Below are 21,651 nucleotides of genomic sequence, written 5' to 3'. Positions count from 1 at the left end.
TCCCGGCTTCTTTCGGGTGTAAATGGCCTGGCCTGGAAGCCAGGTGCTGGGCCTGTGGTTGTTGGGAGTAAACAGGGCAGCAGGTTCCTTCTGGTGGGAGAACCACAGACCTCTCTCCTGCTAAAAGTGCTTCCGATTGCCAATCTCAAAAAGAAAAAAGAAAAGAAAAGAAAAAGAAAAAAAAGGAAAACACAGTAGAGGAAAAAAAAAGATAATTTCCTGGTGTGAAAAGACCCCATCAAAGGGTCCCCCTCCCTCTTCATGTGATATTTTTTTGTAAAAGAAAAAAATACATTTTCGTAAATACCTCATTAACTCAATGACACGATGAAGTGTTTCTGCAACAGTTACCAACATTAAGTAGGTGTGAAAAGAGTTACTTTACGAAGACTCTACCCATCCTGCTCTGTAAGTGACAGAAGCAGACATCAAAGCCACGGCTGCCCTGCAGAGCCCGGAATCCAGTGGCCGCGGGGACTGACCAGGCTGCGGGCCGCCTCGCCCACCCCAGTGAAGCCATTTTTGGAATGTGGGTTTTTTCTCAGTGGGACTTGTGCTACTCCCATGTCTGATTATTCCTGCAAGGATATTCCTATAGGAATATCCAGGTCACGTGAGCACTAAGGCAAATTAGCCAGCGAGGCAGGGAGCGGCCCCGTACAGATCCCTCTTCACCCCCAAACGCTCCCGTTTATTCTTAGAAATCTCCCTCGTCTGCTGTGAGACTGGGTTCAACAGCCCGCACAGACAGGACAAAACGCACAGGAGGCTGTTAGAATAACATGGAGGGAGCTAAAAATACCCCTCAGAAACACACATAAAAAAGCCAAATCCAACAACAGAACGAGCTAAAAATATTCCAGGCTTTGGCAAAGAGCACAGAGTTAAATAAATTATACAAGAGCCATTCATGGGAGCAAGTTGACTTTCTCTCTTACGGGAACTTGGTTCAAGCTAATAAAAATAATAATTTACTGGCCACTGAGCTTTGCTTGAGTTTAGATTTAATTGGCGGGGCTTCTGGCGTTCGTCACTTCTTGGCGATTAGTGGGCTTGCCCTGTCCTGGGGTGGGGTGGGGAGGGGGCGCTGAGTCTGGGTCTCTGGAAGCAGGGGCAGTGTCTCCCCCGCCAACCCGAGGAGCAGGGCCTGGGTGCAAAGGCAGGATGCCCAGGAGGCCAGAGAAGGAGAAAGGCTGCAGGGGAGTGGTCAGGGAAGGCAGGAAAGGGACAGGCAAGGCGCCGCTATTTTAATTTGATAAATGATCGTACACCTTTAAGAGTGTGTTTTAACAATCAAGATACACTCCAGCAAGTTGATAGGATGTTCGCTGTCAACTTACATATGTCATCAGTGAGGGCTGTGAGCATAAATAATGTGTGAGAGTGTGCGGGCTGCGCTGCAGCCTCTCTGGGAGCCCAGCAGGTAACACCCCTATCTCTCCTACCATCTGGGGGCAGCTGCCAGAGGAGGACAGTAGTCGGGACACTTCAGGCAGGGTCTTTCCCCTCTGGGGAGTTCCCAGGTCTCCCCACCAAAATAAGAGCTCCAGACAGCTTGCTCAGAGAAACCACTGCAGGTGTGATCTGAGGCTGGAATCCAGCATTGGCTGGTGTCTTTTCAGGGAGTAGATGTCTTAAGTTCAGCCATTTCCCAGGAATGTCAAACTTCCACCTTGGGATTAGGGTCAGGCTCACCTTTGCTCTCTCCTCTTACTTGCTTGCTCTTGATGAGATGCCCCCGGAAACCCCAGCAGGCTCTCCCAACTCCCAGAGGACTACACTTCCCAGAATGCTCCTGGTCTCGGTCCAGGGTCTGAGCCTGGGACCGGCCTAGAGCTGGGAATTCCCAAGCTCAGACAGAGTTCAGCCAGTGCCACTGGGAATGAGTGCTTGGGGCGGAAGGGGGCCTTGGTCGCCACCCCCAGTGCCCCCTTGCCCTTTCTCCTGAAAGAGGCCTCTGGGCCCCGCCTGGCTTCCTCCCTACCATAAATATCTGAATATAGGCCCCAAAATATGGGATCTGCCCCTCTGCCCAGGGACCCTGTGCAGCAGGCAGCTGTCTTGATTGGCGTGGCCAGAGTCCTAGGGGGACTCCCACCAGATGCCCTGATCTCAGCCCATAGTGTGTAGCCTTCTAAGAGGGGCCCTGGTTGCACTGGCGAAGGGTAAGCATGGAAGGGATGTGGGGACTCCACCTGGGTGGCATCAGGGCTGATCTCTACCTAGAGAGTCCCATGAGAAAATCCTGCACAGCCTTTGGGGCGGCACCGCACTCCCCAGCCTCACGTCACCAGGCGGCAGTAGCCCTATCCATGCCATATTGACCAGCATCCACCCTGCATGACTTCTGGTGAATAGAAACCATCCCCCCAGGAAGGGGCTGCTGCCTTAGCCCCTCTGAAGGAAGGCCTGGCCCGTCGTCACCCATCCAGAAAGAGTTCTCACTCCGGCCACTGCCAATAGCCTCCTGGAGAGGTGGGCATACCTTTGAAAGGCCCTCTTTGGAGGTCTTTGCTGGACCTGCGCCACAGCTCTCGAGCCATGGCCGACCTCAGGGCTTCAGGGTGCGGCGTGTGCCCTGTCTGTTAGGCAGTAGGTGACTTGCCCTGCAGGGCTCCTGCCTGGCTCGCCCATCAGGGGACAGCTCCCCGGGGTTCCTCTGTCCCCATGAACCTCTGGGGCCTCCTTTCTCCCACCAAAGATTCCAGATTAAAAGCAAACAACAAAATCACAACCAGCATGCACTGTCTAGAACATATCCCCAAAGCCCTGGGCTGCGCCAAGGAAGGTTTGGGTTCTGCAGCCTGCACTCCCGGGCCGCTGCTCCCTGTCGGCTTTGACGCCCTGCCCGCTGACGTTTTTATGGGATAATATACCATTTAGATCACGCAGGCCTATTTGTCAGTGGGCCGCCCCTGTTTGTTGTAATATATAATATCACTGCCTCCCGTGGCCCTGGCAGCAGCTGCCACCAGAGGACGGGGACCGGTCGGTGGGAACTGGGTGTGGGCTTAGAGGAGGTAGGGGGGCGCCACGTGGGGGTTGTCCTGGCCCCGCTTTTGGGGTTGGTGTGGGTTTGCAGCAGGCTGCGGGCCCGGTGGGGAGCCATCCAGTGCCCAAGCCGGGAGCCAGCCGGGCTGGCATCCGAGGGCTGCTGCAGCTGTCCAGACGATTAGGTTCCAGATTGGATCAGCCAGGAAGCTTTTTTTTTTTCATTCTGGCCTGGGGGGGGAATGAACAGGTGGGTTGGGTTCCCTGTCCCCTCTCCCCTCCCCCAGGGCCCCCAACAAAGAGGTCCAGTGTCTTTTGATCCAAAGACTTTTGAGGCTAGGGAAGGGGGGGACCACTGTGTGCCTGGAACCGGAAGGAAAGTTAAAGTGGCCCTGCTCCATCCAAGCATAGGAACTTGGTTTCCTCTAGAAATTACCAGAAACGCAGGGGAGGGGCAGAAGATAGGTGTGCTGCTGAGAGAGGCCTCCGAGCAGTAGGCTGGGGTCCCCAAGGGTGGTCTGGGGCTGTGTCTTCTTGGGGCACCCTGCCAAGTAAGAGAGAATCGTCAGCCACGTTTTAGTGGTGGTTTAAGAACTAAACCACCCTCTGGCATCTTCTTGGGGAAGGGCAGTCTTGGCTGGATCCCTTTGCTCCTCCTTCGGGGAAGCCAGGGCTTTTCTTCCCTGGGACTTCCTTCTGAAGGCGGCTCTGGCGAGGGCACCGTGGCCCCAACATCACAGAACTGGATCAGGCAGGGCCCCACACCATCAAGGCAGCCATGCTGGGAGCATAGCTGGATATGGTGAAAAGAAGGCAGATTGAGGACAAATGGATAAGAGACCCAAGGGGCGGAACCCAGGTGGGGACGCGGTGAGGGGGTGGGGAAGGGGCTGCATTGCCAGGCTGTTGTCCACTAGCATCTCATGGCAGCACCATGTGGCAGGCTCCATCTCAGCACAGGCATTGCTGCCTTGCCCAGCCCGTGTCCCCTTTAGGGGCAGAGGCGCAGCTCTACCCTGCAGACCACAACATCCCCACAGGCCAGCCAGTGCATTAACACACAGAGCTCACATGAGCCCACAGTGAATGGACACACAGCACACCTGCTTCTGCGTGCTCACACCCCCAAGCATATCCTTAGACTCACACCTGCTCACACTCACACACACACTCGCTCATAGACACTCACAGCTGGCCTTCAAGGAATCACATCCCAGTTGGGCCCTGGGAGAGCCAGCCTGCCCAGCGATCGGAATGTGCCTTCTGGTCTGTCTCCACTTCCCACCACCTGCTCCATCCTTCAGCTCCTGGCCACCTGCCGGGGATGGAGCCCGAAGGTCCTCAGTGACCCTGGGTGGCAGTCTAGGGGCTTGATGTACAGGGCTTGGTGCTGGTGAGCTGCCCGTCCCTGCTTCAGCCCTCTCCTTCCCTCTTGTCCCTGTGGAAGCTGTCCCCTGGCTTCTGCTGAACTGGAGCTGGTCCTTTCCCAGCACCCACCCCAGGCTTCTGCTTTGAATGAAGCTGTCCCCATATCCAATTCTTCCAGGAGATGCTGGTCAGCTTCCCCACCCTGCCCCTACCTGCAGGTCAGCCCCAAGCCTATCTGAGCCTTCAGCCCTGCTTCTCCTTCCCTCGGGGCCTCCCTTACCCAAGCCCCCTGCCCCTTAGGTCAGCTCCCACCTACCACCCTTGTCACTCTACTGCCCCCACTGCACATGTTGACAGGGAGGGAGCCACCTGCAGGGGGTCAGGCAAGGGACAGACAGAAAGTGGCCCCACCTGGTGTCCCTGAAGGTTCCCAATACTCAGCACCTGTGCACAGCCACCCACAGGCTCTGGCCACCTGTGCTCCCCTCTTTGCTGCCCCAAGTACCTTCTCTGCTCCCCTTCCCCGTCCCTCCTGGAGTCTCCCTACCTGGGCAGCCTCTGCAGCCACCAGTGCCCAGACCCTACGCATGTGATCCATGACCTCTGGCTGTGACCTCTGACCCTGACTGCCCTTGGCAGTCTGTCCCAGCAGGCCTCACAACAGCCCCCGTCCTTCTCTACTCGGGGCCACTTTCCCCGTGGGACCGCAGGGTCCTGAGTCTGGGTGTCTGTGCCCTCCGTCCCTTTGTTCCCCCAGAGCTGGGCCTGGCCCTCACTGGTCTCCCTCCCGTGCAGGATGGTTGGGGCACGCGGGCCCGTCCACACTTGGGTAAAGCACACACGTGCCTGTGGATGTGAAGAGAGCCCTGTTCAGTTTTTCTTCCTGCAATTTTGCCCCCACACTGGAAAATCAAGAAGATAACGCCCTGGGAGAAGCTCATTAGGAAGAAAAGGGCAGGAGACACCAGGGGCTGAATTGGCCCTGGTCTCTTCACTAAAAACCAAGGTGCCCACCCCAGTACCCGACCACACCTGGGGACATTCACGCTGGCAGTGTCTCCAGCCTGTGTGGCCGCCTCCCAGGGCTAGGTCAGCATCTCCTCACCTTCCAGAAGCATCTTCTGTCATCTGCAGAGGCTCCCAGACTGTGTGCACTCCGTTTAAAAAAGGTTTCAGAGCTAAACAGATTGGCAGAGAGGGCAGGCTCCTCCTCCTCTGTGCCACGGCGGGTGAGGGGGTGTCGGAGAGGTCCACGGGGCCGCGCAGCCCAGCGTCATCCACGTGGCGTGGGGCTGGCCTCTGGGTGCACGTGTGAGGTTGTGCAGTGGAGAGGGGGCCCGTGGGGATAGAACCAGGCTCAGGAGGGGACTGTCCCTGTGGAGACACCACTGCCCCACCCCCTGCAATAAAGTAAGGACCTGGCAGAACAGGAGGCAGGCACTGGGTGGGGCCACTTTCTGTCTGTCCCTTGACTGGCCCCCTGCAGGTGGCTCCCTTACCGTCCACATGTGTGACGGGGCACCTACGATTGATCGAAAGGTAGAAGCCAGCGGCTTCACTTCGGCCCTAAGGGCCGGGCGGGCAGGAAGGGACATACGCTGGGGAAGAGCTGGCCACTCCCCTCCCCTCCCCGCTGTGGTGGCTGTGTGGGTGGCCGCATAGGCGGGGCTGGGGGGCAGCCCACAAAAGGGAAGTGAGGGCACAGGAGAGACGAGGGAGTAGGGCTGTGGCCCCTGGCCCTCTGCTCCTTCTCCATCCTGGGCCGGCAGGCATGGCAGCGAGGGGCCACGGGCACCGGAGCACTGTGTTGCGAGGGGGGGCCCGCTCACCGCACCACTCTGCTTTCTAGCATTTATACACCAGGAGGCCTAGGAGCTGCTCCCGGTTCATCGCCTCCGCGCCCAGCCTGGGAGGAGCACGTGGCTGCCCGGGGCTGGTGGCAGTTCGTGGCACACCCCTGCCTGCACATTTCGTGGAGGCCCTTTCCCACAAGCCCTGCCTCTCCAGATCCTGGTCGCATCTCTCCCCCAGGCAGCGCGAACATCGCTGCACTTTGCACTCAGTGGGGCACGGGCCCTGATGCCTCCTCCTGTCACTCCCCATAGGGTCCTGGCGGCCGGCAGGCGGGGATTCAGGACCCAGGCTTGGGTGTGGACATGGTGAGGGGCTCCCTCCCGCCTCCTGGTCTCGGCAGCACCGTGCAGAAGGGTGCCAGTAGATCCCTCTGTCCCTGGTGTCGTGCACAGCCCTCCTTGCCCTCCACAAGATGCAGGGGAAGGAGCCGGACCTGTGGTCTCCCAGGACTTGCCGGTCTGCCCGGTGGGGCAGCTGCCCTGTCCAGCTGGCCTGCCACATGTCTGGCCAGCAGGTCACTTGAGGGCAGTTTGCCAGAAGCCAGTCCCCTTTTTGAGACATTTTGCATCCCTTTGGGTCTCCTAAAAATAAGCTTTTAATTTGTTTTAAATTAATATTAAAATTAAACCTAAATTAAATTGTAGTGCATCTTTAGGTGAACTCTTTAAAAGCCCGTAAAGAGTGTGAATACAGATAAAATCAGGAAAAGTTGGGAAGGTGCACATGAGCAGTGTCATCTTTCCACCTGTCAAACATCTGCTCCAAGATACAGGCCAGTGAGATGGCCCCAAGCAGCCTCGAGGCCAGTGTGGGTCACCAGGAGGTCCGAGGGCCATTGTTGGAGGTCGGAGTGCCCGGGCAGCCTGTGGCTTCCTTGGATTCCAGGGTGAGGGTGGGTGACCCTGTACACTGTGGCCACTCAGTAACTGTTTGTCTAACGAATGAGCTGGGTTAGAGTTTCATTCTCTAGAAGGCGCTCAGGACCCAGTCTGTGGCTTGGGTGACAGGGACGTTTGTGCTGTCTGGTCTGGGCAGCATTTTCTTCCGATGTTCCCACACCGGCTGCCTGCCCTAGTGAGGTCAGCAGGTGCCCTGGGCTTACCTGGGCACTCCCCCTGGAGTCCCAGGAGCCGACGGAGCTTCAGGGCAGCCCCGCCAGGCCCCAGGTCCCCCTTGAGAGCCGGCCGCTGGCCCGGAGCCTGGCCACTGGACCCGGCGGCTGGAGGGTCACAGTGCGTCTTGAGCTCTCTGGACTGTGTGTGGGGCGCCCTTTAGAGACTTCATGCTGCCCTGGGGCAGCCCAGCACAGAGTTCCCTCCCCTGCGCTGGCAGCAGGGCCTTTCCCACACACGACATTTGCTTGGAGCCCAGCATGTGAACCGGTCGAGGGGGTCAGTCCTCAGGCTCAGGGACGCGTCCCCTGCTGCCCCCTGGCCCTGAGGCCAGTGGGGTTCAGGTGGCGGAGGCTCAGCAAGGGCATTTGCTTGCCCTGTGGTCCCATCGGGAGCCACTCAGCAGCACAGGCCTCTGGGCTGGAGATCCAAGGCTAGTTTTCTGCCTGAGCCCCTCTGCCCCCGCCCCCGGCATGCCCTGTGGTGGGGCTAGGGGCGCGTAGGGCTGGGTGCCCAGGCTATGGGCAGGCTGCACGGGCCGGGGGTCTTCTGTCTGTTGGGAGCTCCTGCTGGGCACCCTGAGTCTAGTCCCCCGCTGGCCCCCCTGGGCTGGTGGGCACTCCGTCCCCATTTGGGACCCGCAGATCAGTGGAATGCGCTTCCCCACCCCAGAAACAGCTCTCCTTGCCCTGAAACACCGTAATTTTACGTCAGAGAACTGAGGTTTTTCTCTCTACTTATACTCACCGTCTTTAGACATTAAAATATTTCATCTCTGTACTTTGAAGGGGTGGGGTGGTTTGTCAAAGCCACGCTGTGAGAAGAAGCTACAAGGATACGGAGCTCCGGGTGCCTCCTGCCCCCACCCCCTCTCCCTTCTCATGGGGGGCAGCATAATGTGGGGGATCCCCGCTCCTCCGCAGGCGGCCCCCTGAGTGCTCCTCCCTCCAGGAGCCGTGGGCTGCCCCGGTGCCAGGCCTTTTCCTGCTTCTGGTCACAGACGTTAGAGTTGGGTGGGGAGGCCAGGTCCGCTGAGAGCCTCAGAAGGCAGGGATGGGGTGCAGAGGGTGGCCTTTCAGAAATTCGAGAATGTGGGCTCCCCGGAGGTCTCTGCCTGGAGAGGCACAGGCCCTCCACCCCCATCTGCTGGGAGGGAATTGGGAGCCCTCTTGCCCTGCCTGCCCACGGCTGAGACAGAGGCGTGTCCCAGGCCAGCTCCAGGCGCTGGGTGCCTGGGTCCCGGGGATGGGGTGCAGGAGAGCAGGGTGGGCACCTCTGACCCTGTCCACATGGGCTCTCCCTCTGAGGGGACCAGCGGGGCTAGGGCGTGTGCTGTCTACACTGGACTCTGACCGCTAGGGCATGCGTCTCCTTGCAGCTGGCTTATTTCAAGATGGTGTGAAGGGAAGGCTTGTTTTGGCTAAGGATGCTCCTCCAGCTGACGGGGTCGGGACGGGGTGGCGTCGACCAGCCCCGGTCACCTCCCCAGCCCACCCCGCCCCCGCCCCCGCCTGTTTGCCGACCTTCAGGGGTGTCCTGGAGGGGGAGTGCTGGCCGCCTGCCGGGGAGGGTGTAAGAGGGAAGGGAGGTGGAGACCCCAGAAGGTGTGAAGAGCCCGAGTGGGGGGAGCAGCCCTCTGAGTCACTCAGCCAGAGCCGGCCCCAGTGGGGACTGTTGCCCCCCTCCCCCCACCAGCCAAAAGGCTAAATTTACCCTTTTAATAAGAACCAGACTTATATCCGGTTTTCCTTTTCTTTTATTAGTTCTGGGCTGTTGGTGGTTGGGCCCGTCCCCTGTCATCATTGCCTCTACATTTGTGGCCCTAGTGGCTCAGCTACCACAGAGTTTTCCTAGTATGGCCTGAGAGACGCTGCCTTTGGGCCAACCAGGTCTTCTGGAAGGTTCTCCTGGACCAGCAGAGAGGGGCCTCCCATGTGACGCACGCGTGTTTCTGGGTGGGCACCCTCACCGGGGCTGCCCCCGTGTCCCAGGGCTGGGCTGGCGGAGGTTCGCGTTTTGCCCCCACCGCTGCCCCCTCCCCTCCCCCCACCAGCACCCCCTCTCCCGCTGCTGCCGCTGTCTCTTCCTGCCTCCAGCCTCTTCCTTCTCTTCTGCCCTTTCTCCCTCCCTGTGCCTGTCTCGGCCTCCTCTTCTCGTGCCTCCATCTTCTTGGGGCTGTGGATGGCAGCTGGGGTCATCAGGTGGCATCCTCGGGGACTCTGGGGGTGTGGCCTGAAGCAGGGCAGGCTCCGTGTCCAGTGAAACCAAGTGAGTGCGGGGGGCCAGACAGGCCGGCACCTGGAGACCACCAGTTCGCGGCCGGAAAGGACGGCCCCAGATCCTGACAATTTCTGGGTCCTGGAGAGCCTGCCTGGTACGGCCAGCCCTGCCAGGACGGGGTCTCAGATTGGAGCGGGCGTCTCAGCTGCTTCTCCACCACGGAGGAAACAGGCTGTCTGTGGGGAGATGGCCCTGGCCGCATGACCTGCCAGCTGCCCCCAGAATCCACACGACTGTTGGACCCACTTTCAGGTCCAGGTAGCTGGGGGCTGAGCAGCTGGGCCAGGGAGGGAGCCGACTCCCAGGCAGCAGGGGGTCAGGGTCTTGGTGCCGCAGTTTGGTGCAGGCTTGAGGCTAGGCTTCCGCTTCCACCATGAGTAAGCTGGATGTGCCCCCCAGGGTGGAGAAGAAGGGGAGCGTCCCTCTCACTACGGACATCAGACAGAATCAAAGGCCAGGAGCCTTTTTCAGAGTCTGGGCCAAGAAGGAGACCTGTTTGGTGGAGGCGTGACTCTGAGAAGCAGCATCCCTGAGGGCTGGCCCAGCCTGTGTGTGACTCCCTCACACAAGAACAAGTCACCACCTCGTGCAGGCTCAGAGCCAGGCGTGCACACCCATGTCCAGAGAGCACACTCAGAGCCCCCGCCCCACACCTGCATTCACATCTGTAGCCTGTGTGCACAGCCATTGTCCACATGCACACTCAACCACGCACCCACGCCCAGACATACCCCTTGAGTGCCCACACACAGTCCCTTGGCTGCCTCTGTGCCCACGTGCACGGAGACACACAGGCACACACATTATCTTATACCTGGGCCACTGATGGGGGGGGGGGGGGTTCCAGCCCAGCAGGGGGTGTCCCTGGTGGCATCAGGAATTGAGTGTGCAAACTCATGTACACCTAGAGTGGGTCTGGTAGCCGGGGTGTGGTGCAGCCTCTATGGCCCCTGCTGTGCCGCTTTGGGTTTCCCGTGGGGCAGTCCAGAGCAGCCCCTCCCACCAGGGCTTGGTATCCCCATCCATGTCCCCCTCCCCCCATTCTTCTCCTGGGTGGTCAGACAGATGGATGCCCACCTGCCTGCGAGCAGGCTGGACCGAGGCTTTTCCACCTCTGTCCACGTGGACACCCGGGGTGGACATCCTCCCTCCCCTTCCCTCTCCTGGAATGAGAGGAATGTGGGCCGGGTCCACGCAGTGGGCTGTTATCCTTCCTGCCTCCTCCTCTCCAGTCTGCTCCCTCCGGGGCCTGGCCCAGCACCGGAGGGGCACTTTGGCCTCCCAGGCAGGCCACCCATCACTCCAGTGTCTCAGCCGCCCCTGGTGTCCTGGGGGAGACCCAGGGATGGCCCCAGGGGAGCTGGGTGTCCCCAGCGCCCAGGCAGGCTCTGCAGGGGACTGGAGGTGGCGGGGAGCCTAAGCAGGTGTGAGCGGGAGGGTGGGAGCTGTTCTGGGCGGCGGGTGTAGCCGCCAGATGCAGAGCCGGGGAGCCCCGTGCCAGCAGTCCGTCAGCTGGGCCTCCAGAAGTGGCAGGAGAGCCTGGGAAGGGGCTTGCTTCTCAGGAGCTGCTGCCAGCTATCGCAATGAGGCTTTTTTTTTTTTTTAACAACCCGTTTCACCGTTTCCAGAAAAGGTAGCTCACTTAAGTCAAAACAAATGCTCGTTCTCCTGTAGCTCTGCGCTCTCCCTCGCTCTCCCCAGCTCTCCGAGTCTCTTCTCTGTCTGTCCCTCTGTCAGCCTGGTGGGGAGGTGGAGGCTGGAGGGAGGGGGTTGGGTAGGCACAGCGCACACCTGGCCATCCAGGGCTCCAGGCCCAGCCTCTGGTGTGCCAGCCCCTCGTGCTCTGGGGGCTTTGCTGCCAGTCAGACCCTCCTTGGACTGGGGTCTCCCCCAGCGGCACCTGGGCTCCAAGGTAGGAGCACCTTCCGCACCCCTCGGGCCTGTCCAACATCGGTTGACCATCTTGGCTGCAGCAGGTGGGCCTGGCAGACAGGTTGGCAGAGGAAGGCCCCCTCCCCCTGGTTTTGCCTGGCCCCGTGGGGCACCTCTGCCACGGCCAGCACATAGCGGCCCTGTGAGCAAAGGCTGGGCTCAGTGATCAGGGCATTCCCGCCTGGCCCTGTCCAGCTGGGGCAGCTGGAAGGGAAGTAGCCACACAGCCAGGGTCCAGGTACGGCCTGTCTCTCGGCCCAGGTCGTCTGGGCCTTGGGGCATGGGAACGGATAGGCCTCTGTGGGTGGGGGCCGGGCCTGAGGAACTGGGCCATGGCTGGAGGTGGGGGGTGTCAACCAGCCCTCCCGGGCATTCTGGCTTCCGGAGTGGTTTTCTCAGCCAGCGCGGCACCCGGGCCAGGCCTCCGTGGTGTCCTCGGCAGAGCTGAGGCGGTGCTGGAGTTGGGGCTGGAGCCCTGTGTCTGGGGCTGCAAACGCTGGCTTGGGCCAGCCGGACAGTGGGGACAGCCAGCTGGGGGCGGGCGCGCGGGACAGAATGGCCTGCCTCAGTGGCCCTGCTGACACCTCATACAGCATTCGGGTCCCTGTCCCAAGCTGATGCTAAACTTGGCCAGATCGCTGTGATGAGAGCCTGTAGAGGACGCAGGGCACTGGCCACTGCGACCATGCTGACTGGAGGGGCCGGTGCAGCCTTGGAGTGGACAAGCCGCATCCAAACCCCAGCCTGGGCACGTGGGGCTGCGGGGCCAACACCGATGATTCCTTTGTCAGCCCGGTGGTGGGACCACCGCCTGGGATCGCCATGACCTGAATCAATGCAAGGTTCGTAAAGCCCTTGCCGCGAGAAGGGCGAGCGCAGCTGGTGCCAGGATCAGGGCTCCCAGCCCCCGGGCTCTGAGCCGAAAGCCCCTCAGGTCCTCCCCGCTGCTCGGGGCTCCCACTGTCCCCTCCCGGGTCGCTAACCAGAGCACTCCGTGGGCAAAGACCTTGCCAAGAGGAAAGAAGCCTCCAGCCCAGTTCCCGGCCAGACTTGGCCGTGCAGCTCCAGCCCTGGCCAGGGCCCAGGCCGCCTCTGCTCAGGCTCCGTCTGGGGCTGGCTACTGGTCGGCGGGCAGGGGCTGGGGAGGTGGCAGCCAGGTCTGCCCACGCCTCTGCTGGCTGGGCACGGTGCCATAAGCCAAACTCCTTGAAGGTGGAAGTGACACGGAAGCACGGACGCTCTGTCAGAGGGTCAGGAGCCGGCTGGGGTGGGGGTGGGGCTCTGGATTCAAGCAGTCCCCTCCCCTACACCCACCATGGCAGTGCCCACCCAGCAAAGCCCGTAGGACTTGGGTCTGCTTCCAAACTTCTAGCCCAGGATGGCAGGGGAGAGACTGACCCCTTCGGAGCAGGGCTTCTGGAGCCCCACTGTGCAGGGCCTGGGCTGGGGGGGCCCGTCAGGGAGTTGGCTTTGCACCTGCCCAGCACCCGTCCCCCAGGGCTAGCCTGCTGGTCAGGGAGTATGAGAGCCCCTGGCTGGACCTGCTGCCATGGGCTGGGGTTTTAGGAGGGGAGGCCACCTGGGTACCTGCACAGGTGTCCCACCAGGGCGAGTGGGTGAGTGCCCAGAAGGTGGTCCCTGGGACTCTTTGTGTCTCCCAGGACCTCTGTTTCCTTCCCTGTTGTGTCTGTCCATTGAGTGTCTTATAGTGAAGATATAAAGACATGATACTCACGGGACAAGGCTCTTCTGTTTTCCACGTAAAAGGAAAGAGGAGGGAAAAGACCTCTCAGATAAATGGTGCAGCCTGAGGAGGGACGCTGGGGGCTGCAGGCCGCCTACGAGGCTGGGAGAGGTGGAGCGTCAGGGGTGGCCCCGAAGGTGCGGAGCAAAGGGGGGCCCCAGGGAGCCCAGGACCGAGGCCAGAGGGCGGGACTGGAGCGCTGTCCCATTTGCTCACTTTCCACACTCTGGGGCAGGGGTCCCTTCATTATGGACTCAGGAAGGGCCCCAGGAGGGTCCCCCATGTTGGGAGACTGGCTGGCATGGGGTGAGGTAGGCACACAGCAGGAAACTCAGCCTGTCATTTGTTTGTCCCCTGCCCTGTAGAGCCGAGCCTGGGACTGGCTAAGCTGCAGCCCCCCTGCCAAAGCTCCCGTGTGGTGGGACCCCCTTCTGGGATGGTGTCAAAACAGGCGCCCTTGAGAGTCCCCACCCAGGGCCAGCATCAGTCTCCTGGGGACGGAGGGCATGACGTCCTATACCTCCCCCACCCCCACCCCAATTCCAGCTTACAGGACCAGTCAGGTCAGATACCCTTCTGGGCCTCAGGCCTGCTCCCCTACTTGCCCTGCCCCAGGTGGGTGGCCCTTGGGGGTGTGGGCGGTGGGTCTGCAGAGGTGGCCTGCTGCCCCTGCAGGGCCCCCGGGTGCGGGAGACCCTGTGAGGGGGCAGCCTCTGAGCCTCGGTTTCCCTGGATCCTCAAACCGGAGGGGCCCTGTGGGACGCCAGGCCGCTTCTTCTGCCCAGCCTGGGGCCTGCCCACCGCCCCCGCCCGCCGTGGTGTGGGAGAACTCGAGGTTCTCAGGCCGAGCTCCTGGAGGAATCCTTTATCCAGACCGACTCCTGGACTCGGTTGCTTCCCACTGTCCCCGGGAAGAGCAGGGTGGAGGGACTTCCCTGGGAGGGTGCGGGGGTGGGAAGGCCTGGGGGACATGGGGTGGGCCTGGGCGAGGCAGGAAGAGGCCTCACTCATCCCGCAGGCATGCCCCCCCCTCCAGGGTCCCTAGAGCCCAGCAGGGGCCGCCTTCCCATCTCCTGCCTGTTCTACCCGCCCGCCTGGGAGGCTAGTACTTCCCTTCCCAGCCCAGAGTCCCCTCCTCTGGCTGGACGTGCCTGTGGTCTGGCTGGGGCCCATGGCAGTCCCAGCCCTGCGGTCCGGGAAGTCCCTGGCTTCTGAGCACCTTCACCCCCTGCCCCTGGGTCCTCTCAGGGTCTCCCTTTGGCCTGATACCCACCACAGAGGTCAGCTCATACCCCAGTGCCTGGCCAGCACTCACAGACCCTCCTCTTCGGCCCGTGCCCAGGAGAGGCCCCTCTCATCCACATGTCTCGTTCCCACATGGGAGTGGAGGGAAGGGGAGGGGAGCTGCCAGGGTCCCAGCGGGGCAGCCCCTCCCTCTCCCCGCTCCAGGGCTGTGCCGCCTCTCTGCTGAGTCACCCTGTGTCTGGGAAGCTCCCAGGGCCAAGCCAGGCTGGATGAGGCACCACAAATTCACAAATTCCCCCTGCCTCCCGGGCAGGGAAACAGCTGCCCTGACTCACCTTGGGCCGGGCCTGCAGACTCCTGGGGCCCCCAGAACCGTTGCAAACCCTGCTAGGCCCCCACCTTCAGCCTAATGGTGAGCCCCCAGGTCCCTGTTCTCCATCCCCTGGGATGGTCCCAAGCCAGGCTCGCTGCCTCTGGAATGGAGGTGACAAGGTGCCAGGGGGCCCTGCTGGGGTGGGGGCTGAGCAGTGCGGCCCAGACCACCCACTGGGCATTGGGGGCTGCTCTGCGCAGAGTGCTCTGTGTACATCCTTCCTGTGCAATCCACTGGTCACCATGGTAACCTGGGGAGGCTTGATCAGCCTGGCCTTGGCCACTGGACTTGGGCAGAGAGGGGACACAGTGCCAGAGGGTGCAGGTGGGCAGGCTGTGGAGGCTGGCTGCCAGGAGAAACACCGAGAGGGTCCTGGACCATAAGTGGCTGCCTGCACCTCAGTGCCGCCGCCGGTCAGGGCCTGACCCTGAGGAACCCTGGGGCTGTTAAAGCAGATCCTGACACTTCCATCCTCAGGCTCCTCCTGTGTTTCTCTCTTCCTCTGCCTTGGTTTCTTCTCTTGCTCACCTGGGAGAGGGCACAGTCTGATGAGGTGGTCAATTGGACCTGGGGAGAAGGTTGAAGACCCCACTGGGGGGAAAGGCCAGCCACCCAGTGCCACCCAGGGGGTGGGCAGAGACTGCTTGGACCTGCTGATCCGGGATCTTTCCAGGAGGTGCACTCTGGCAGGTCTGCCGGCCCGTTCATAGGGCTGCCTGTTTCCCAGAGGCCCTGGGGCCCACAGTACGTGGTACCTGGCTGATGGAGGTGGGGGTGAAGGTGGGTCCCTTGGCAAAAGTGCCATTCTTAGGGGTTTTGCAGTAACAAGAGGGTGTCAGGTTCTCGGGCCCAAGCAGGCAGCTTCCCCCACCTTGGCTTCTTGGCTCTTTGAAGACAAAAGCCCAGGGAGCTTGGGACCTGAGACTCAGCCCTGGAGAAGGGCTGCTTAGTGCTGTCCCTGCCCAGACTCACTCTCGCCCCCTGTGTCCACAGCCAGCAGCCGCCTGATGGGGACCTCTCCGGCCTCCTCTTTCATGGGCAGTTTCCTCACCAGCAGCCTGGGCTCAGCGGCCTCTGCGCACCCCAGCGGCCCCACCCCCTCCCCCTCGGATCAGGCCTACCGCAGCTCCCACCCCGCCACCTCCCAGATCTGGTTCTCCCACTCGCACGAAGGTAAGTCAGGGGCCCGGGCTCCCAACCGTGCCCTGTGGCTGCAGCCACCGACTGTGGTGCCCAGGGCGAGTGGTAAGGCAAAGGGCTCCCCCGCTGTGGCCAGCAAGAGCCAGCTGGCAGACTGTGCCAAGCACTCTGGTGAGGGGCTGCCTCCCTGTCGAGGAAGCCCCCATGGGGGAGGTGGTAATTGGTTGGAAATGGGGGGCCAGCCTTGCCAGTCCGTGGTCCTGGCCAGATGTGCACCAGAGATGGCAGAGAGGGAAGAAGGGGGTGGGGCCAGGAAGGCTCTGGGGAGCCGGGGAAATGTGGAACACAGCTGCGCTGGCCGGGCAGGGCTGCGCCCACCTCCTAGACTCGGGGAGGCATGGGCTCCAGATGTGTCAGCTGGGAGGAGGGAGGGGTGGGGAGGAGAGAACTGTCAACAGACTCAGGCTGCCACCCTGGAGGCCTGGCCTAGAACAGAGCCCCTCCCTGGCCCCTGCCTCCCCCTCGGTTGCAGCCTTGTGCACACAGTAGGCGCCTCACACGTGTCTCTCTCAGGCCTCGTGGCTGGCAGGAGGGCCCCTGCAGGCCCTTCTAGGACGTGGGGGCTCCCCTTGGCTTTCCCAGGGAGGGGCACCCCCGCCCAGCTTCCCACTGTCTGCTCAGCCCCTGGGCACTGTGACGTGGGCAGAGGCCCTGGGCCCCAGTGTCCCCTGCCCAAGGTTGCTGGTATTGGCTCAGCCACCACAGCGTGGGAGGGGTTAAGCCCAACGGCGGCTGGCACGCGGAGAGGTAATTGCAGTTGGCAGCGGGCACAGAGGGCTCTCCGCTCCTGGCACCAGCACCACCGTAACTCAATGACTGCTGAGTGGCGGGCGTTGTGTTTGCAGAGCACGCGGACCCACACACCGCGCCCGCCGCCGCCGCCCGCGTTCCAGGCGGGGAGATTAGCGCCCAGCGCTGCTGGAGAGCGAGAGAAACCTCTCTTTGTGCAACAAGAAAGGGGCTGTTTTCCAAACAGGACAGGTGACGAGTGAGGGACAGTTGTTAAAATAATCTGGGCTTTAAGCACTGTGCGGAGTGCACATGTCGGGCAGGCGATAAGGAGCAGCCCTCTTTCTCAGTGGAGGGGAGACCCAGGTGGACAGAGCCGGCTCCCTGGCCCAGACACCTCTGCTGCCTGCTTCCCACCCCTACCTCTTAGCAGCCTCCTCAGAGGAGACCTGGTGCAGTGGTGCCGGGCCCTGGTTCGGGGCTTCCCTAGCCGGCCGTGGGTGGACCCTGCGAACTCCTGGCACCCCTCGCTCCCCTGCTCCTTCCAGCCCTTCCGCCTTCTGTGTCTGCTGGGCAAACGCCTGGCCCTGGCGGGAGCATCTGGCTCCCAGGATGTCTGTGGGAGGGAGGAGAGGGCCGGATGCTGTGGGGCGGGCAGGGGACACGCACAGCGACCACGGGGGGCCACCTCGACCGGACTAACGGCGGCTGCCCTGCCTCGGCCCAGCCACAGGTGTGTGGGTGCGGCCAGGCTGGCTGCAGCGGTGGCCCCTGGTCGGGGTCGGGGTGGCAGAGCTCTGCGTCGGGAGGCGTACATCCCCCTGCCCCTCCGGCCCACTCTTGGGGACCTTGCTGGCAAGGAGGGCGGTTTGTGGGCAGTGCCACCTGCCCTGGGGCCCGGGGAGAAGGTGCCCCTGTCCTGCCCCTCTGGGAGGCAGCCTGCAGATAGCGCCCTCAACGGCCTCCAGACACTCACTTCCCCCGGCCAACGGCTGCCTTGGCGGAGTTGCTCACAGCCTGCGGGGCACCCCGCCACCCACAGCCGCAGCCCCAGAGCCACCTGGCAGTTACAGTTCCCACCACCCAGTGGGGTGGGACCGGTGTGGGGGTGGCACCCTGGCCTGTGCCAGCCCCTTTCCCACCCCTACCCGTCCCGTGCGCTGGGGAGGCAGATGCTTCAAGGCAAGGGCGGCCAGGGCAGCCGTGCCACAGCCCCAGCACCTCCTCAGGCCGGATGTGCCTACAGTCTCATGGGGGAGGGCACGCGTGTTGGGGCGGTGGGCTCAGTGGGCAGACATGGATAGATGCAGGACAAGGGGAAGTGGTTGAGGCCTCTGAGCCACCCCCTGGAACAAGGTCCCAGTAAGGTCCCCAAGTAGGGGCAGGGGGATGTACGCCTCCCGATGCAGAGCTCTGCCACCCCAACCCCGACCAGGGGCCACTGCTGCAGCCAGCCTGGCCGCGCCCACATACCTGTGGCTGGGCCGGGGCAGGGCAGCCACCGTTAGTCCGGTCGAGGTGGTCCCCCGTGGTCGCTGTGCGTATCCCCTGCCCACCCCGCAGCATCCGGCCCTCTCCTCCCTCCCACAGGCTCTGGAACACAGGCTGGGAGGGGAGCAGGGCCCATCTGGGGCTAGAGATGAGGGCAGGGGAGCAGTCGCCCTGGAGGAGAGCACCCCAACCTGCCAGGTAGCTAGTGCGTCTGTCCTGGGGACCACACCACCTCCCAGGCCGGTGCCTCGGTCTCCCCCTCGCCGTCTCCCCTTCTCTGTCTTCGGTTCCGCTGCCCCGCCTGGGATCCCCTTCCTACGGGGTTCCCCTGCCCTCCGCCCTCCGCAGCCTCGCTCCGACAGGCCACGTGGTGCGGCTGCCTCTCTGTGAGCTCCCAGCGTAAAGGCCGGCAGGCGGGCGGGGCCCGGCGAGTGGCAGCGCTTGCTGGCTGGCTGCCCTGGCAGCGTGCCTGGCTGCTAGTTTGACTGAGTGCCAGCTGGCTCCCTGCGTGCCGGGGCCTGTTTCTCTGCCGTGTGTGTTCAGGGGAAAGGGGGGCGATGTGGGTGGGGGCACGCGACATGGCCGGAGAGCGGGGGCTGGCAGGCATGGTGGGCTGCCTGGGCCGGCTGCTCAGAGCTCTGGCCTCACCCTCGTCCTTTCACCGCCCCCAGGATGGGCGGAAAGACAGGTGCCCGGCAAAGCCAGCTTGCTACCCCCTCTCCAGTCTGGGGCTGGTTAGGGGTGGGCCCCTGAAGGGGTTCTTAGCTTAAGGGTAAGGAGGCCAGGATGGGGCGGATGTCACTGGCGGCCAGGAGGGGGGATGGGCCCAGGTGCCTTTCCACTCCAGGCAGGGCCCCCCAGCTCTCCGCGGGTGGACCCAACCCACCATCTGGGGGACGACCGCCAGAACAGGGGCCAGGGCTTCCTGCTTCCCTGGTGGAGCAGCTGGGGTGCAGGAGAAGCACCCCAGAGCTGGAGGAGCCGTCCCAGAACATCTGGCCTGGGGCAGAGTTTGTCCGTCCAGCCCTTGGGCCTCTTGGCCCCCCACGTTCACCCAAGTGAGGGGTCCCTCCGGAGACTAGACTTTTCCTAATGGGGCCTAGGGTAGGGGTGGGCGGTGGAACTGGCCCGAGTCAGGGGTGAGCCAGTGTCCAGCCAGCCTGCCCTGGGTGGGTCCTAGCGGGGGTGGGGTGCAGCACAGCTGGTCCTATTGTCAGCAACCCTGGCCCCTCCCTCTCTTCCCCACCCCTGGCTGCCTGGTGGGACCACCCACAGGGCCATGAAAGGGGATTCTGTTCCTGGGGGCTCAGCTGGGGAGGGAGGGGGGCTGGAGCTGCTGGGCTGCTACTGCCTGGGCTACTCATGGTCTCTCGTGCCACCTGGAGGGGGAGCCTCTGGAGGCAGCGGGCACACGTGCCAGCGCCGGCCCTTAGCCGGGCTGGCCTCTTTGTCAGAGCTGCACCCGCCCCGGCGGCCACGTCTCCATCCAGGGCTGCGCCGACCCCCAGTGGGGGCAGGGGCTGCACCAAAGAGCCACTGGGCACTCCCTGCTGTTCCCGGCCCCCCAGCTTCCCTGAGCCCTGCCACCTGTCCCTCTGTCCCCCTGTCCCCTCTGAGACTTCAGGGCTCACCAGGGCTGCTTCTGGGAGCATGTCTGTGTGAGGGACAAAGCTTCCAGCCAGTGTCACCATCTCTGTGTGGTGACACCGGCTAGAGGAGCCCTCCACCTGCCCTTCTCTGAAGCAGGTCCCTGCCCTGGACCTGGTCCTTTCCCCCGGGCGGCTCCAACCCCTTCTCCTAGCTTCAGTTTTCTTGGTGGCCAAAATGGCCTCTGAATCTGACCCCACAGGACCACGGACGATCACCCCCCCAGCCCAGTGAAGATGCCCCCACATCTGAGCAGCAGCCTCACCCTGCCCACCTGGCCTTCCCGTGCTGGAGGGGAGAGCGGGGTCAGTGGGGGCAGCTGGCTACTCTGAGATCTGGGGACAGCATGGGGGGAGGGCCCAAGCGCCCCAGATCCAGATGTGGGGATCAGGGCTGCCCTGCCAGACAGGCCCTCTCCCACCAGCTTCATTGTAGCCAGAAGGAGGCCTGTCCCATCTGGACCTCTGATCCCCTCCAGAGCCTTCTTAGGGCTTTGCATGGCCAGCCTCTCCTGCCCGCTCCCTGTGACCTTGGCCCTCACTTTGTCTTGCTTCAGCCCACCTCCTCATCAGGGCCCCAGCCTCTGGGGACCCGTCTGTCCTTGCCTGTCCTCTCTAGCAACTGTCCACTGCTGGCCCGGGGGCCTTGATGCCTTCCTGGGTTGACATGTGCAGCAGGGCTGTGTGTGGGCAGCCCTGGGTCTCACAGGGCTGGGGAGAGGCCTGGTGTCACATCTGGGTGTGGGGTTGGCTTGTATTGTTCCTGTGGCCCCAGGCCCTATGTCTTAGACACCTTGGGGTTGGGGTTGGCGGGGTGGGGGTTGCTTGGAGTGCACAAGAAAGCGGGGTGTGGAGCCCGGGGCAGGAGTTCTGGGCAGGGGCGGCTTAGGGCTCCCTCCAGCCGAGCTCCCTGGCAGTCAGAGCTGCTGGGTGGGGTGTGTGCGAGGGTTTGAGATGTCATGCCAGCTTGTTCCCAGCTCCGAGCTCTGAGATTCTGTTATCCTCCCCAGCTTTAGTCCTGCCGCGAACCCTGGGCCCCAGCCCTCCCCAGCCCGTAGGCCCTGATCCCTTGGAGGGGCCACTGCCGAGCCCTGCCTCTCTGCTCTGTGCGGCCTGAGCCCGGCTCCTCCCTGTGGAGCGCGTGCCAGGAGCCCAGGACTGTCCACAGCCGCCTGGCTCCTGGGCTGGCCGCCCACTGCTTTTGTTCCAGAGGTGCCCGCAGGAGCCTGACACCTTCCCCCGGCTCTGAGCCACGCCTCTCAGCCTGGGAACGGACCGAGGCTGCCAGGCCCAAACCCGGGGCGACGGGGGGTCAGTGTGTGTGCGTGGAACTCTGACGGGTTGTAGTGGAACAGGAATCACCGTGTGCCCCCCTCAGGCCCCAGCCCCAGCCCCCAGCTGTGGGAGACCGAGGTCTGGCCACTCCCTGAGGGGCCCGGCTTCCAGAGCTGCCTTCGGCCCCAGAAGAGGTCTCACTCGGCTGCTCCCCACAAAGCCCAGGGTGGCCAGTCCTGGGAACTGCACTTTGAAGCACAGCCTGGACACCCAAGCGTTCTGAGCTGAGTATGAGCTTGAGGGGCTCACGGACAGGAGCTGCATTGTTCGGCAAGGAACAGGGAGGACGTGGGGAGGGGGCTGCTTCAAGGTTACCCCCTTCAGATGCTAGAGTAGGGGTGGTGGCACGTG

The 21,651-nt window shown here is 62.7% G+C and overlaps 1 protein-coding gene across 6 annotated transcripts in view; it reads left to right on the top strand.

The window, feature by feature from the left end:
* BAHCC1 (BAH domain and coiled-coil containing 1) overlaps nt 1–21,651 on the top strand; it is a 60,077-nt gene that overhangs the window by 7,083 nt on the left and 31,343 nt on the right. For all 6 annotated transcript variants that reach the window (XM_057715849.1, XM_057715853.1, XM_057715854.1 and 3 more), the window contains one exon: nt 15,893–16,072. In XM_057715849.1, coding sequence (XP_057571832.1) covers nt 15,893–16,072 — 180 coding nt within the window. The remainder of the gene's footprint in view (nt 1–15,892; nt 16,073–21,651) is intronic.

The sequence above is a fragment of the Hippopotamus amphibius genome, chromosome 17 (genome assembly GCF_030028045.1).
Source record: "Hippopotamus amphibius kiboko isolate mHipAmp2 chromosome 17, mHipAmp2.hap2, whole genome shotgun sequence".
In the NCBI taxonomy this organism is placed as follows: Eukaryota; Metazoa; Chordata; class Mammalia; order Artiodactyla; family Hippopotamidae; genus Hippopotamus; species Hippopotamus amphibius.
Note: the sequence above shows the minus strand (reverse complement) of the source record. Positions and strands in the feature narration are given on the sequence as shown.